Source organism: Uranotaenia lowii, chromosome 3 (assembly GCF_029784155.1).
Source record: "Uranotaenia lowii strain MFRU-FL chromosome 3, ASM2978415v1, whole genome shotgun sequence".
NCBI lineage: Eukaryota > Metazoa > Arthropoda > Insecta > Diptera > Culicidae > Uranotaenia > Uranotaenia lowii.
The window spans coordinates 150,912,439-150,930,283 of record NC_073693.1 but is presented as its reverse complement, the minus strand read 5'-3'; the positions used below and the strand labels follow the sequence as shown (position 1 = coordinate 150,930,283).

Below are 17,845 nucleotides of genomic sequence, written 5' to 3'. Positions count from 1 at the left end.
TTCCATCTTCTATCTTATAACTTCCATCTTCTATCTTCTATCTTCTATCTTCTATCTTCTTTCTTCTATCTTCTTTCTTCTATCTTCTATCTTCTATCTTCTATCTTCTATCTTCTATCTTCTATCTTCTATCTTCTATCTTCTATCTTCTATCTTCTATCTTCTATCTTCTATCTTCTATCTTCTATCTTCTATCTTCTATCTTCTATCTTCTATCTTCTATCTTCTATCTTCTATCTTCTATCTTCTATCTTCTATCTTCTATCTTCTATCTTCTATCTTCTATCTTCTATCTTCTATCTTCTATCTTCTATCTTCTATCTTCTATCTTCTATCTTCTATCTTCTATCTTCTATCTTCTATCTTCTATCTTCTATCTTCTATCTTCTATCTTCTGTCTTCCATCTTCTATCTTATAACTTCCATCTTCTATCTTCTATCTTCTATCTTCTATCTTCTATATTCTATCTTCTATCTTCTATCTTCTATCTTCTATCTTCTATCTTCTATCTTCTATCTTCTATCTTCTATCTTCTATCTTCTATCTTCTATCTTCTATCTTCTATCTTCTATCTTCTATCTTCTATCTTCTATCTTCTATCTTCTATCTTCTATCTTCTATCTTCTATCTTCTATCTTCTATCTTCTATCTTCTATCTTCTATCTTCTATCTTCTATCTTCTATCTTCTATCTTCTATCTTCTATCTTCTATCTTCTATCTTCTATCTTCTATCTTCTATCTTCTATCTTCTGTCTTCTATCTTCTATCTTCTATCTTCTATCTTCTATCTTCTATCTTCTGTCTTCCATCTTCTATCTTATAACTTCCATCTTCTATTTCATATCTCTATTATTTTTAACGTTTTTAATTACTTTCAAGCATGATCATCATATAATGTTCATGAACAAATAGTCTGGATTGAATAATTGTAGTTACGCCTATGCGTACGAAAAGTCCGTAACGATGATTTGAGTTAAACATTAATTGAAAGTTTCATGCTGAAAACGCATCGGAAAAACAAAACAAATCCTTACCATTTTAATCATTTATCGCGATGAGAGTTTGCCAAAAAACAAAAATACAACCCATCAAACACGCCACCCATTCAAACGACTCGTTAAGCAAAGTTTATCCACCCACCAACGTTATTTAATCTCGTTAATTGCGTAACGAAGTTAACGAATCGATTGGAAGTTCAGCTGCGAAAAGGCGGAAGCCAGCTGCTAGCTCACCTCCCCGGCGCCCTGTTGATTCAGCTCATTTATCTTCGACAGCAAACAGAAACCATGCGATGCGATGCGGTGCCGTGCGAGTTAGATGTTTCCAATTAACAGTTCTTACCAAGAACGAATCGGCACCAATATGAAAAGACACTCGGTACACATATTCCTACATACGTGTGGGTACACATGAAGACAAATGGGAAAGTTTTCAGGAATTTGATAGGAGTTTCAGCGAACCACCCACTTTATCTTTTGAGGGGTTGTGTATCATCAACTTAAAAGCGTAACGTGCGAGTCCTTAAATCAGATTAGTTTTTTCAGAAGCTGACAAAGGGGAGGGAAGTTTTTGAAGTTTCAATCTGTTTTTTTTTCGATTGCTTGGGTATATTTAGGGAATCAAGTCGGTAAAACTTATTCAGTCGAAAAAGTCACATCATGTTTTTGTTGGAAACAGAGATATAAATTTGGGTAAATGACCAAAATTACCAAAATGACCAGTGTAATGGTCAATCAGTCATCGTTTATGATCTCAAGCAAGTAATTGGTGAAATTTCAGAAACTGTTTCTTTATCTACTATGGAGGCGGAATACATGATGATTCTGGCGGACATCAGTTTGACAAGGGCTGGACCAATTTATATCCGTTGAAGCACTGAAAATTTGAAAAGCTCTGAAAAATGATCGACCTGTAACATTGGCGACGACTTTTCGCAGGAAATCACGGACACGAATTGGAACTTGGAACTTTTTAACCCTTGCCCAACAAGGCAAGCTGGCTCAACTTACTAGAGAAGCTACGCGCCTCAAGCTTGAAATTCTGAGACTGAGCGAAGTTCGTTGGCCTATCACTGGAGAACACAAGACACAGTCCGGCCAGTCCTGCTTTACTCTGGCATACGAGGAGAACACGCTACTAGGGAACGAGGAGCTGATTTCCTATTAAGCCCGCAGGCCCATGTGGCCCTCATAAGATGGGGACCGATAAACGAAAGAATAATCGTAGCCAGGTTCATAACACGGGTTAGAATCCTTAGAATGGTCCAGTGTTATGCGCCAACTGACGTTGCCGATTTGCAGGAGAAAGAGCAGTTTTACAGTCAACTGAACAGCGTGGTGGAGAAAATTCCGAAGAGTGACATTCAAATCCATTCGGGCGACTTCAACGCAAAGATTGGCTCCGACAATCAAGACCTTGAGCGCATCATGGGACGCCATGGCTTAGGACAGATGAGCGAAAACGGAGAGCTGTTAGTAGAATTTTGTGGCAACAAAAACATGGTGATTGATGGATCGCTCTTCCACCATCGACCAGCACATAAGGTCACTTGGGTATCCCGAGATGGCTGTGGTGAAGGGCACACGTTGAACAGCTTGAATCCCGAGCCTCGGAATTGGAATCAAGATTCCTTTATCACAACGAGCCATGCTACTCTCGGTAAAGTTTGTGGAAGAAGAAATGAATGGATGTCGGATGAAACTTGGAGGATGGTCGATGATCGGAGAAACGCGAAAGTCGGAATTGAGCAGGCATGTACCGGGTCAGCCAAAGCAGCCGCCCGCTTACGATATGCGGAGCTGGAAAAGGCAGATAAACGAGCTTGTAGACGAGACAAGATAGCCACAAACTCCCTAGCAGAAGAGGGAAAAAGAGACGCCGCCAATGGAGATATCCGATTACTTTATGATTTTTCTCACCGCCTTAGTGGTGCAAGGACTAATGCAAGAATGCCGCTGAAAGACCGAGAAGGTCAGCTGCTGACTGGTCGAACAGATCAGCTCAAGCGTTGGACTGAGCATTTTGAACAACTTTTCTGAGTTACAAATAGCAATGGCCAACAGAACCCGCAACTCGAGGCGCCCACAGTAAGTCGCATTAATGGCGTCAACTCGGAAGCGCCCTCGCTGACTGAAATAGAAGCGGCAATCAAGGACATGAAATCCAACAAAGCGCCTGGAATCGATTGCATTCCTGCTGAAATGCTGAAAGCCGACCCTGCCTTGTCAGCACAAATGTTGCACCGTCTTTTCGCTGACATTTGGGATACTGCAACATTCCCGGCCGACTGGATGCAGGGTATCCTCGTAAAGTTCCCGAAGAAAGGAGACCTGACAGAGTGCGGTAACTGGCGTGGCATAACTTTGATCTGTACAACCCTCAAACTACTCTGCAAAGTGATCCTGAACAGGATCTAGGAGAAAATCGACGCTACACTCCGACGGCAACAAGCTGGATTCCGATCCGGACGATCATATGTGGACCACATCACAATGCTACGAATAATACTGGAACAAATCAACGAATTCCAGGACTCTCTTCTGCTGGTGTTCGTTGATTTCGAAAAAGCATTTGACCGACTGAACCACGAAAACATCTGGGCTGCTCTTAGACGACTAGGGGTCCCAGAGAAACTAGTCCATCTCATCGAAGCACAGTACGAAGCATTTTCGTGCAAGGTCTTGAACGACGGTGTCTTGTCCGAACCAATCCCGGTTACTGCTGGAGTGAGACAAGGATGTATTTTGTCACCGCTGCTTTTTCTCATCGTAATGGATGAGATCTTGACTGGATCGACTGAATGTAGACCAAACCGAGGATTGCCGTGGAATCCATCATAAATTGAACAACTGAACGACCTTGACCTGGCAGACGATATTGTCTAGCTCGCCCAAACACAACAAGACATGCAGAGCAAACTCGACGGCCTCACCGAAAGCTCCAAGGCAGCAGGTCTCAAAATCAATGTCGGAAAGACTAAGTCGATGAAAATCAACACAGAAAATCGTTCCAATTTCGTGGTAGCTGGACATCAGGTTGAGACAGTGGAGCGCTTCCAGTATCCAAGAAGGACATCGAAACCCGGATCAGAAAAGCCCGATTTGCGTTTACGAGTCTCCGAAACATCTGGCGCTCACGCTAGATCTCTCTACGAACTAAGATCTGAATCTTCAACTCAAACGTCAAATCCGTATTGCTGTACGGGTGTGAAACTTGGTGCACATATGCGGTGACGACGCGAAAACTGCAAGTTTTTGTGAATCGCTGCCTGTGGAACATCATCCGCGCTTGGTGGCCTGGCAACTGGATCTCAAACGTTGAACTTCATCGCCGGTGTCGTCATCAAAAGACGCTAGAAATCGAGATTCGGGAACGTAATTGGAGATGGATTGGGCACACGCTGCGAAGAGATGAAAACGAGATTTACAGAGAGGCGCTTGACTGGAATCCAGAAGGGCATCGAAGAAAAGGCAGGCCCAGAAGCTCGTGGCGGCGTAGTCTAGCCGCTGAAATCCGCACAGTTGACGAGAACCTTGGCTGACAGCAAGTAAAGACGCTGGCTCCGGATCGCCAGCAGTGGAGATCTTTTATCTCAGCCCTATGCGTCGGTCAATCGGCGCCGGATCCTTAGGTAGGTAGGTAGACGATGCAAAACACCAACTTATCCTTCCATCCGAACATCGGTTTACACAGCTTGATTTAGAATCCTTGCCCCTACGCCTTCTCCATGCTGGACCACAACTAATCCTCAACGTTGTCCGCCTACGTTATTGGCCATTGGGCAGACGCAATCTTGCTAGGATGATTGTGCATCGATGTGTTACCTGTGTCAAAGCTAAACCAAAGTTCATCCAGCAACTGATGAGTGATTTACCCAAGGCACGAGTCACGGAATGCAAATCAGTAGAGTAGGAGTAGGAGTAGGAGTAGGAGTAGGAGTAGATTTTTTTTGGCCCTGTTTGGATTAAACTTGCACATAGAAAGGCAGCACCTGTGAAATCGTATGTTACCGTTTTTATATGTTTCATCACACGAGCAATCCACCTTGAACTTGTTGCACACCTTTCAACTGCAAAGTTCATCCAGGCTCTACGCAGATTCATTTCCCGCAGAGGCAATTGTGGAGACATCTTCAGCGATAATGGGACTAATTTCGTTAAGTCCTGCAAACATCACCTCATTCGGGTTCCCGGCACGAGTGCCCTCGCATATGATGATATGGTCACTAGACCGCTGCAAAAAATGACTTTTTGCTCCCATATGTTTTTTCGATGCCTTTTGGGTCTCCAAGCATCAGTGTAAAATTTGAGATGATTTGGTTGATTCCTGAGTTAGCGCAACGCGTTTCAATTTTGTATGGAAATTTGTATGGAAGAAGAAATTTTTGCACATTAAATCATCCAGAAAATTCAAAAAAACTAGAAATGAAGTCGGTCTTTAACTTTTGGTTTTGACTATTCTTAAGCTTCATTTTTTGCTAACATGACAAGCAGCTAAGAATTTCATGGAAAAAGTTATAACCATTTCAAAATAAAAAATCTAAATCAATTGAAAAGTATTCAAAAATGGCAGACTTTGTTTGCTATAGCTGTTAATAATTTCATGAAATGTTATGGCAAAGGTTATATTCATCAAAAAATTCTCTGCCAATGCAAAGCAGTTTTTTGAGATTTTTTATTTCCATCCTACTGTTACACAGCTTTCAAACAAGCAGTCAAAAACGATATAATTAAAATAATGAATTTTGAAATCAAAAATTTTATATAACATTGAATGTCTTATCTGGGGTACAATTTAGGTTTGTGCTTTGTTCGCAAGAAATTTAATGCAAGAATCAAGGAACATTTTTCATCCAAAGTTATATTTTTTGGAACTTTCAGGAAATCTCTGGCGATTTTTGAATGAAGAATTTTGTTTTCCCATACAAATTTCCATACAAAATTAAAACTCGTTGCGCTAATTCAGGACTGGAAGGATCGCTTAAAGAAAAAATATTGCTATTTCTGGCAGCAAAAACAACCAAAAAAAGTTATGGGAGGTGTAAAAATTTAAGAATTTCAAGTTTCCATACAAAGCTTGCAGCGGTCTAATGGTCACCCTTCTGTGCCAAATTGAAGCTTGTGTGAATAGCCGTCCGATTCTCCCCTTGATCCTCTGGACCTCGAACCCCTTACCCCAGATCATTTTTTGGTCGGTTTGTTCTTTTAAGGAAACCCCAGAGGAAGACTATACCAATATCCCGTAAAATCGACTTAAAATGTGGCAATTCATTCAACAGTTGAAGCAACGATTTTGGGCTCGTTGGCACACCAAATATTTGAACCATTTGCAGATGAGGACAAAGTGGAACAAGACGCCGACGAAATTGCAAGTGGGTCAACTAGTTGTACTTCGAGAGGATAACGTAGCACAAATGAATTGGCCAACCGGCAAAATCGCCGAACTGTTCACGAACTGCTAGTGGAGTATGCAAAAGAGCAGTTAATCGGATCGCCTTGCTACCAGTCACCGATGACATCGATGAAAAGCGGAATGATCAACAACCACAGGTGACTGAGAGTACACCCGAAATTTCTTCACGTGCTGAAATGAGGTTTCAGGGGGTGGGAGAATGATTGCATGCAAGATTGGCTACCAAACAAATTCACCTAAAATGAGTCTCTTCCAACTCGCAAATGTTGGTAGCGGCTGCTCGACTGGTTTGGCGCGAAAATAAGCATCAAGCCATCCAGCGAAGGTTGGGCGCCTTTGTAAAAAGTAGTAAGCCAGTAGCTTTTTGTCACGCGCCGTGATAGCTAAAACTCCATTTGAATAAGGTTCGGGTGTCTTTATAAAAACCCATAAAACGTTGTATGCGGCAAAATCAACCGTCTCCAACGCAATAAAAATGATCGGGGAAAGTATTTCGACAACTAGGAAGCCGGGATCTGGGGGAAATCGAAATCCGGGAGTCGTAGTGACGAACAGAAGAGTGGCTAGCAATTTCAATCGAAACACCAATATCTCCGTTCGAGATGTCGCATACAACCGTGCATGAAGCTTACAAACGATCCGGACTATCGACTTATAAGAAAGTAGTGACTGTTAATCGCAATGAAAAGCTAAAATTCACGACAAAAACAAGATTCCGGAAGCTATATACGACATTGTTCACAAAGTTTGATTGCGTAGTAATGGACGACGAAACCCACGCCAAGGCAGAGTGCTTCCGGGACAAGAGTTTTATACAGCAACTGGATGGGGAAAGGTGGCAGATATTTTGACGCATATTAAACTATCAAAGTTTGTCAAGAAACATCTCGTTTGGCAAGCTATCTGTACCAGTTGCTTTAAAAGCTACTTTTCCGTTGCAACCGGGATTGTCAACCAGGAAATGTACGTGAAAAAATTTCCTCGAAAGCATTTGCTGCCTTTTCTAAAGAAAAATAACTTGTCTGTGTTGTTTTGGCCAGATTTGGTATCTTGTCATTTTAGAAAAAGGCGATGGATTGGTATGCCGCTGATAACATTCAGGTTGTGCCCAAGGATAACCCTCTTAACACACCAGAACTTCGAGCAATCGAAAAATATTGGGCGATTGCTAAGCAGAACCATAAAAAGATAAAAAAAATCTGTTAGCAGCGACAAGCAGTTCACAGAAAACTGCCGTTCTGCGACGAAGAAAGTGGATAAAGTGACCTTACAAAATCTCTTGACAGGTGTCAAACGAAAGTCTCTGTAGGGCTGTAATGCTCGTAATGACAAATGAGATATTCGATAATTCGAAAAGGCGAATCCAGCTATAGTTTACCTGTATTGGTTCCTCCAGTAAAAATCCATGCACCTGTTGTTTTAGCGGCCTTGAGCAATCCTTTACGAAGCACCTGTAGCAAAATGAAATAAATAGAAATAAAAAGTAAAATACCTACTATAAGGATTATTCAAATTTTACCCTCATCCGCATTAGAGTGTCACTTTGACACTATTGCAAGTTTGAATGCTTGTAACTTTTTTCAGAAGCTTCAAAAAAGAAAAATTTCTTCGGGGACCCTAAATGAATTCAAAAGTTCTTTAATATTGCATCTTTACTTTATTTATGGACGAACCCTGGAAGCCTGGACAAAAAAAAACTCCCTTTTCCGACTTAGAGTGTCATTTGGACACTCCAAAAGAAAAATCTATTTAATTCGTTTGAATTAATTAGAACTTCATACAAAACTTATATAAATAGAAACCTTGTAATGTCAGTAAAATATGTTTAGAACATTATATATAGCTAAAGCTTAAAGTTTTCCGTTATTTAGCACGAAAGAATAAAAAACTGAAAAAACATGCCTCAGGAAAAGTACTGTAGTTCATATAATATCTACATGTCCAAAAAAATATTTGTCTTATGCATATGAAAGCTGAAGTTAATGTCTACATCATGAAGCCAAGGATTTTTTTTTTAAATTTTTTAAATGAAATGGTCGCAAAAAGTTCAAAAAAGTGGTCTGAAAAACCTACTTTTCATTCGATTGCTTGTAAAAACTGTTTGAGCGATGGTAGAGTTTTTGAAAAAATATGACTATAAAATCTATTAAAATTCTAACATTTTGCTGTCTTTTGATTTTCCATGCAACAAAAATTGAATTTACTAGAATTTTTCAAAGTTCACTACTTTGCGCGATTTTTTTACAAATTGAAATTTCATCTGTTTTTGTGGTCCACCGTCAGGTTGTACCCGGGTTATCAGTGCTTTTACTTTGTTTGACCAATCAAAAGTATATTCATTGGAAAGCACATTTAATCTACATTCTAGTGAGGTTCTACAATTCACGCTGTGAGATTTCACAAAAATATGAAAATTATAAACGTAAAATCATTCCTGAATTTCTAGAAACACAAGCAGCACGTCCAGCAAAACGTGTTTGTTTGCTCTCCGAGTAGGAACGATGGGTGGTGATTTGGGCAGAGAGCGAAGCCGACAACCGACGACACGCACACGCTCTTTTTTTTAAACTCAAAATTAAGTAGTTTTGGTTCAAAACAGCACTTCGGTGGCTTCCCTCAACTTTGAGTTTGACTGGGCAATAGCAAAACTAAGTTCTGATAGGCATACTCAATACTAAGTTCGGCAGCCGAACTAGAATTTATTCTTTTTTTTCGAGGGTAGCTGATTTTCATGGAATTAAAGGATGATTAAAATTTGCTGTACCCGGATGTTTCTGTTCCGGTACATTGCATTGCAATTACAGAGCGGTGGAAAGTTTTGACATTCCCGGTCAAAGAAAACTTCCGGATGTTACTTCCCACGGGAAGTATACAACATCCGGAAGTTTCCGGACATTCCAAGCCGCTCACCATATGATGACAATGACGGACAGAATTTTACGCTGACACGGTGAACATACATTTCATTATGAAGTTCCTTCATAGTCTTCCGGTAATTGTTCCGGAAAGACAAAATTTTGCGACGTGTTCGTTGGTTGCTGTTCTGGTTCGGACTGAACTCGCTAAATGTTTTAAGTCCAACAAAGAGAGTTCAATTTTTAGTTCATAAGGTCGAACTCAGCTTTGATCCCTCGCAGAAGGAAAAAAAGGGATCAATTTTGAGTTCGCAGTTCGAACTCCGTTTTGATCCATCGCAAGGAGGAAAAAGGGTACTTAACTTTAAGTTCATAGAATCGAACTATGTTTTGAACCTCGGTCATACTTAATTTTGAGTTGAAAAAAAATAGCGTGCATCAATATTTCGGCTCTCGTCTTCGCTCTCTGACCAAATCACCACCCACCGTACCTACTCGGAGAGCAAACAAACACGTTTTGCTGGTCGTGCTGCTTGTGGTTCTAGAAATTCAGGAATGATTTTACGTTTATAATTTTCATATTTTTTGTGAAATCTCACAGCGTGAATTGTAGCACCTCACTAGAATGTAGATTAAATGTGCTTTCCAATGAATATACTCTTGATTGGTCCAAACAAAGTAAAAGCATTGAAAATCCGGGTACAACCTGACGGTAGACCACAAAAACAAATGAAATTTCAATTTGTAAAAAAATCGCGCAAAGTAGTGAACTTTGAAAAATTCTAGTAAATTCAATTTTTGGTGCATGGAAAATCAAAAGACAGCAAAATGTTAGAATTTTAATAGATTTTGTAGTCATATTTTTTCAAAAACTCTACCATCGCTCAAACAGTATTTACAAGCAATCGAATGAAAAGTAGGTTTTTCAGACCACTTTCTTGAACTTTTTGCGACCATTTCATTTAAAAAATTTAAAAAAAATATTTCTTGGCTTTATGATGTAGACATTAACTTCAGCTTTCATATGCATAAGACAAATATTTTTTTGGACATGTATTATATGAACTACAGCAATTTTCCTAAGGCATGTCTTTTCGGATTCTTTTTTCTTTCGTACTAAATAACGAGAAAACTATAAGCTTTAGCTATATATAATGTTGTAAACATATTTTACTGACATTACAAGGTTTCTATTGATATAAGTTTCATTGTAATCGGTTAGATATAAAAAGATTTATGACGATTTTAGCTTGGAGTGTGAAATTGACACTCCTAGTGCTGATTAGGGTAATGAAATCTAATGCGGATGAGGGTTAAAAGAAATCCTAGTCACTAAACAAAAGCAAACCTTTTTCAGCTTTGGCTGCAGCTCGAAGTTCGCCTTTCCGCCCTGCACCGTGATAAGTAGCTTCGGCAGTTCCAGATTCCACTCCCGGGTGAACAGCTGAACCAGCAACTCCGGTCGGGTGTCGTACGAAAGTCGCACGTACTTTTATGAAAATTAAAAGGAAGTATTGAAAAACATTGTACATAATTCGCCAATATTGAATCTGTAAATAATCAAAGTTTTGCTCAAGGAGCAATAATATGCAATCGTTTCTAGCAATATTGCCTACTACGATTGGTTACAAAAAGAGAAATCTTCTAGCCATTGCTCGTCAGTAGTGGATGTCGTCCTCTTATCTTAACAAGGCATTTTCCGAACCGTTTCTCCTGCCCACAATCGCATTCTTTTTCTGTTTTCAAAACCAACTAACCTGCGCCTTCGTCGGATGAGCACCGCCCTGGAACTCGATGGTCCCGTAGGCATCGGTCGGCTGCGGCCGGGTATGCTTCTGGGGCAGCCAAAGGTCCCCGGCCACTCCCGGCTCGCTTCCGGCCACCTGTTGATGGGTTCGCCGCTCCTGGCCACAGCAACATCTGAAGGGCGAAAAGAAAGAGAAAAGAGAAAAGAAATTGATAGCGATGACTTGAAATTGCTGCAGTCTCTGGCGAGGAGGAGGACTTCTTCGACATATGCTGTAACAGGATTACCCCATTATTCGATTGACGGGAAGTGGGAGAGCACTTTGAGTAAATAAAATACGCTCTAGTGGAACGACTTCTTTTTAAGTTTGTTTGAGCGTTGTCTGGTAACAAAGTTTCTTTTTTCGGTTGTTGATTGAATTTGTGATTGAAACCGAGAGAAAAAGGAATTTGTTCAACACTTTCTTGTGGTGGGTGGAAAATTTCATTAAAACTAACAACAATCCGTGCGGGTGGAAGTAACGAGAGTTTCATCACGGTAATCACTAAAGCACCGTTACATTTCTGGAAGCCATCATAAACTTTTGGTATCAAAGTCATATAACAAGCATCCCTTCTCTCTAAATTACACTCGAAAGCACTTTATTGCATTCGGAATGCTCGTCTTTTCGAGGGCCGATTTTTTTTTTCTTGTTATCTGAACTTCATGCTTTTGCCCGTAGAAACCGAGGATGCTCTCCTGCATCCAACGATGAACAAATATAGCTCGGATGCTGGTTCTAATTGCAGTTTTCTTTTTTCAAGATAGATCCAGAGTCAATATTAAGGAGGCACTCAATTCAAGTTAAAAAATTCAATTACTGTAAAAAAAATCAATATTTATAAAAGAAGATTTCCTGAATCCGACAACAAAAGTAATTACAACAAGCCTGATAATAAGGAAAGCATTCAACCCCAAAGTACGACTCTGATCCCACCGTCACATTTGCTCAATCGAAGCGAAGTAAAACTATGGAAGAGAAAACTCAAAACTGCCGACAGTTACCCAACCAAGATCTTGTGAACTTTCGAAAGACGAATTACGACGAACTATCCCAGTTCTCAAGCTAGGCGAGGATGGGGAAAGATTGAACAACTTTTACCAAGTGCTTTGGCGAGAAGATGAAGGATGTGTGAAAACAAGACTCACTCACGTTGAAACCCTTGTTTTTCGCGTTTCTTTTTCCTTTAAGTAGAACAATCGTTGAGGTATTGGAAAAGGATTGAACTTAGTCTTATTGAAGGTTTTGATTGATGGTTGGAATAATCTCGGGGTGAACAAGCATTGATGTGAAAACTGAAACAACACACGACATTTCAATAAGTGAAATCTCGAAAACGGGATGTCCGATCAGAAAGCGTTAAAGATCCATAAACATCACATAAAAGACGGAATAAAAATTATAAAAAATGATAAAATTAAATTATACAGGCTGTAAAAATTGTCCAAGTTGCATGAAATCTTAAAATAATAATAAAAAAAAAAAATGTTGTAAATGATCAAAAAATATTCAAAAACTGTATTACTTAAAAATTGTAAAATTGAAAAGATGGTAAACATTGAAAAAATTTAAAAAAAATAGTAAAAAATGCAAAAATTGTAAAAAAAATTTAAATTTCAAAAATTGTAACAATTGTAAAATTTGTAGAAAAAGTAAAATTTGAAAAATTTATAAAATTTGAAAAATTTGTAAAATTTGTAAAATGTGTAAAATTTGTAAAATGTGTAAAATGTGTAAAATGTGTAAAATGTGTAAAAATTGTGAAATTTGTAAAATTTTGTAAAATTTGTAAAATTTGTAAAATTTTGTAAAATTTGTAAAATTTGTAAAATTTGAAAAATTTGTAAAATTTGTAAAATTTGTAAAATTTGTAAAATTTGTAAAATTTGTAAAATTTATAAAATTTGTAAAATTTGTAAAATTTGTAAAATTTGTAAAATTTGTAAAATTTGTAAAATTTGTAAAATTTGTAAAATTTGTAAAATTTGTAAAATTTGTAAAATTTGTAAAATTTGTAAAATTTGTAAAATTTGTAAAATTTGTAAAATTTGTAAAAATTTGTAAAATTTGTAAAATTTGTAAAATTTGTAAAATTTGTAAAATTTGTAAAATTTGTAAAATTTGTAAAATTTGTAAAATTTGTAAATTGTAAAATTTGTAAAATTTGTAAAATTTGTAAAATTTGTAAAATTTGTAAAATTTGTAAAATTTGTAAAATTTGGTAAAATTTGTAAAATTTGTAAAATTTGTAAAATTTGTAAAATTTGTAAAATTTGTAAAATTTGTAAAATTTGTAAAATTTGTAAAATTTGTAAAATTTGTAAAATTTGTAAAATTTGTAAAATTTGTAAAATTTGTAAAATTTGTAAAATTTGTAAAATTTGTAAAATTTGTAAAATTTGTAAAATTTGTAAATTTGTAAAATTTGTAAAATTTGTAAGAATTTAGTAAAATTTGGTAAAATTTGTAAAATTTGTAAAATTTGTAAGATTTGTAAAATTTGTAAAATTTGTAAAATTTGTAAAATTTAAATTAATAATTTGTAAAAAATTGTAAAATTTGTAAAATTGTAAAATGTCAAAATTGTCAAAATTGTCAAAATTGTCAAAATTGTCAAAATTGTCAAAACTTGTCAAAATTGTCAAAATTGTCAAAATTGTGTCAAAATTGTCAAATTCGTCAAAATTGTCAAAATTGTCAAATTGTCAAATTGTCAAAATTGTCAAAATTGTCAAAATTGTCCCAAAAATTGTCAAAATTGTCAAAATTGTCAAAATTGTCAAAATTGTCAAAATTGTCAAATTGTCAAAATTGTCAAAATTGTCAAAATTGTCCAAAATTGTCAAAATTGTCAAAAATTGTCAAAATTGTCAAAATTGTCAAAATTGTCAAAATTGTCAAAATTGTCAAAATTGTCAAAATTGTCAAAATTGTCAAAATTGTCAAAATTGTCAAAAATTGTCAAAATTGTCAAAATTGTCAAAATTGTCAAAAATTGTCAAAATTGTCAAAATTGTCAAAATTGTCAAAATTGTCAAAATTGTCAAAATTGTCAAAATTGTCAAAATTGTCAAAATTGTCAAAATTGTCAAAATTGTCAAAATTGTCAAAATTGTCAAAATTGTCAAAATTGTCAAAATTGTCAAAATTGTCCAAAATTAGTCAAAATTGTCAAAATTGTCAAAATTGTCAAAATTGTCAAAATTGTCAAAATTGTCAAAATTGTCAAAATTGTCAAAATTGTCAAAATTGTCAAAATTGTCAAAATTTGTCAAAATTGTCAAAATTGTCAAAATTGTCAAAATTGTCAAAAATTGTCAAAATTGTCAAAATTGTCAAAATTGTCAAAAATTGTCAAAATTGTCAAAATTGGTCAAAATTGTCAAAAATTGTCAAAATTGTCAAAATTGTCAAAATTGTCAAAATTGTCAAAATTGTCAAAATTGTCAAAATTGTCAAAATTGTCAAAATTGTGAAAATTGTGAAAATTGTCAAAATGTCAAAATTGTCAAAATTGTCAAAATTGTCAAAATTGTCAAAAATTGTCAAAATTGTCAAAATTGTCAAAATTGTCAGAAATTGTAAAATTTGTCAAAACTGTCAAAATTGTCAAAAATTGTCGAAATTGTAAAAATTGTAAAAATTGTCAAATTTGTCAAAATTGTCAAAATTGTCAAAATTGTCAAAATTGTCAAAATTGTCAAAATTGTCAAAATTGTCAAAATTGTCAAAATTGTCAAAATTGTGAACATTGTCAAAATTGTCAAAATTGTCAAAAATTGTCAAAATTGTCAAAATTGTCAAAATTGTCAAAATTGTCAAAATTGTCAAAATTGTCAAAATTGTCAAAATTGTCAAAATTGTCAAAATTGTCAAAATTGTCAAAATTGTCAAAATTGTCAAAATTGTCAAAATTGTCAAAATTGTCAAAATTTGTCAAAATTGTCAAATTGTCAATATTGTCAAAATTGTCAAAATTGTCAAAATTGTCCAAAATTGTCAAATTGTCAAATTTGTCAAAACTGTCAAAAATTGTCAAAATTGTCGAAATTGTAAAAATTGTCAAAATTGTCAAATGTGTCAAAATTGTCAAAATTGTCAAAATTTGTCAAAATTGTCAAAATTGTCAAAATTGTCAAAATTGTCAAAATTGTCAAAATTGTCAAAATTGTCAAAATTGTCAAAATTGTCAAAAATTGTCAAATTGTCAAAATTGTCAAAATTGTCAAAATTGTCAAAATTGTCAAAATTGTCAAAAATTGTCAAAAATTGTCAAAATTGTCAAAGTTGTCAAAATTTTCAAAATTTTCAAAATTGTCAAAAATTGTCAAAATTGTCAAAATTGTCAAAATTGTCAAAATTGTCAAAAATTGTCAAAATTGTCAAAATTGTCAAAATTGTCAAAATTGTGAAAATTGTCAAAATTGTCAAAATTGTCAAAATTGTCAAAATTGTCAAAATTGTCCAAATTCATTAAATTGTTAAAATTCTAAAAATTGTCTTTGATAGGGGTTGTAGTTAAAAATTTCTAGTTTTGTTATATTTTACCGAAATTATTTAAATCTTTTAAATTTTCGGAATATCCAAAGGGACTAAGCGTATGTATTTTTTTGTGTTCTAAGAAATAACCTTTTTTTGAGAACGTATTAACAACGCTAGTACTATTTTCCTCGGTCATTATTTTCCTGAAAATGATTAATGAATTGGCTTTTGTCCTTCTCGAAAAATTTATGTCAGAGGAGATCTCATATTTTATTGACTGGGAGAATTATGAGTCCAATTTTGAAGGAATATGTACGGATGTAGGCACGACGAAAAAAGCCCCTAAAACAGCCGAAGAAATTCTTTCTAAAAATTCCATCGCCCCGTAGATCCCTGCAGCTAAACCAGAAAAATCTCCGTTGATTGCTTTACTTCGGAAGCATTTCCTGGAAGCGAAGCGAAAGAATGGGCGCCAAAGATGGTCCTACAAAGCGGCTTTCCCCCTTGAAAGGAATGGATTGAACTTTGAGCCACCGGTGTGTTCAAGGGTGGCTTTGGAAATTTATTTAGGTGCACACTTTCATGCATCATCGTTGAAACAATATGCTCTGTACAATGTTGCAGACAGGAAAAGGAGCACAATTTAAACCTTAAAATGTAAGGCTTATCGATATATTGAAAAACGAAAATTTCCTTAGGATCAAAAGGAATCAGTCAAGAACATATAAAGATTTCTTCATGATTAGTACATAAAACAATCAGTTTTTCAGTATATGATTGTATAAGTTTATTTGGAATTCATAAAACAAAACGTTAATTTTTTTTCATTCCATCGAATATCAAATAATACCAATGAATAAACTCTTCTTTCAAGCTCATCCACGAAGGTTTATTCTAGTGCTAGCAAACGGAACGATCCCATTTCTGTAGATGCCCTATCTTTTAATGGCATCTGTAAGTTTCTACTCCCTTCTTATGATCAAAAATAAACTTTTTGTCATCCCGTCAACTTCTCAAAACTGTCCCAGCAAAGTTCAAGCCCGATTGAAATCCATTCATAAGAAACGTCATTTTTATTTATTGATTAATTTTCGTCGCATCATCGAAAGAATTATCGCAGAACAGCAACTTCATAGTATGTCATATCTTAGAAAAAAAATTCCACAGGTCTTGTTCAAAATAATTGAAAAAATATTTACCGTTTTGTTTTTGAAACAACTTCAAATAAAAAAAAAACAACAAAAGAACTTGTTTGGGACCAAATACATAAATGACACCACACACGATTGCTTAAAATTGAAAGAGAAAAACTATTTCTGGCTATCAAAACCTGACCAAAGTAAGTAAAGTTGTTCCTCCACTCGACACCGATAGTGCAAACTTAGTTGTAAATGCAGCAGCAGAACTATTACTAGGGTCACAAATCCTACCGAAGGCAATTTGGACGTATCTTACTTGAAAGTTCTATCTACAAGATATTTCCCACTTCCGAGAACTGTCGTTTTTCATCATCTCTATTCTATCCAATTATGTTGATGTTAGTCTTACTGTGTCCTATTCTTCGCTGCAGAAGAAAAGTTTCAGGGAAGAAAAATTTTCCTTAGCTAACTTCCACCATTTAACATAACAAAATTCCAACATTTCCATAACAAAATGGGAATACACACAGTTGAAGGAAACACGGAATTGGACCACCAACCTTAAACCAAATTATTCGCCGATTTCACACGCGTACTTGGATTAATTTTTCAGTTTATCCTCAAAATACAAAAAAATAAATAATTTGGTTTAATTTTCTTCAATCCAGAGTGAAATTAGGTGTTTTACTCCTGGAAAAGTTTTCTACCTCTCAATTTATCTGAGAAATGTTGCACGAGAAGGTGTGACTTTTGCCAAAGTGAGCAGGAAAGCATCTCTTCTATGACTGCAGTTTGGGTTTATTAGGGTTTAGATGAAATATCACTCCTTCTACAGGTGAGATTGAATTGAATTCAAGTCTTTGGTAGGTACGCTTCGAGATAATTTGAAGATTGAAGGTATCTTGGATGAGCATTAGACTGAGCATTAGACTGAGTCGATTTGGGGTCATTTTGGAATTTCTCAAACCCTGGGGTCTAAAAAGCTTCGTATTGGTCCAAAACTCATCCTTGATTTTTTGCAAAATTTTTAAGTAACGTTTACATGAGTAAATTTGAACTTTTTGGTTTGTATGGGAAAATTGAATATTTTGTACTGGAAAATCAACATCACTTTTGTTTCGTCTGTGGAACCGAGCCAGCTTATGGTTTTTATGCCAATTTATAAAATT

General features: G+C 35.6%; 1 protein-coding gene across 19 annotated transcripts in view; it reads right to left on the bottom strand.

The window, feature by feature from the left end:
- The window catches only part of LOC129755058 (transient receptor potential cation channel trpm), a 423,280-nt gene that overhangs the window by 98,447 nt on the left and 306,988 nt on the right, over positions 1 to 17,845 (bottom strand). For all 19 annotated transcript variants that reach the window (XR_008739153.1, XR_008739150.1, XR_008739152.1 and 16 more), the window contains 3 exons: positions 11,026 to 11,188; positions 10,617 to 10,757; positions 7,792 to 7,864 (listed from right to left, as the gene is read on the bottom strand). Coding sequence is in view for 14 of the 19 variants with exons in the window: in XM_055751377.1 (XP_055607352.1) it covers positions 7,792 to 7,864; positions 10,617 to 10,757; positions 11,026 to 11,188 (377 nt within the window). In the remaining 5 variants the exon portion in view is untranslated. The remainder of the gene's footprint in view (positions 1 to 7,791; positions 7,865 to 10,616; positions 10,758 to 11,025; positions 11,189 to 17,845) is intronic.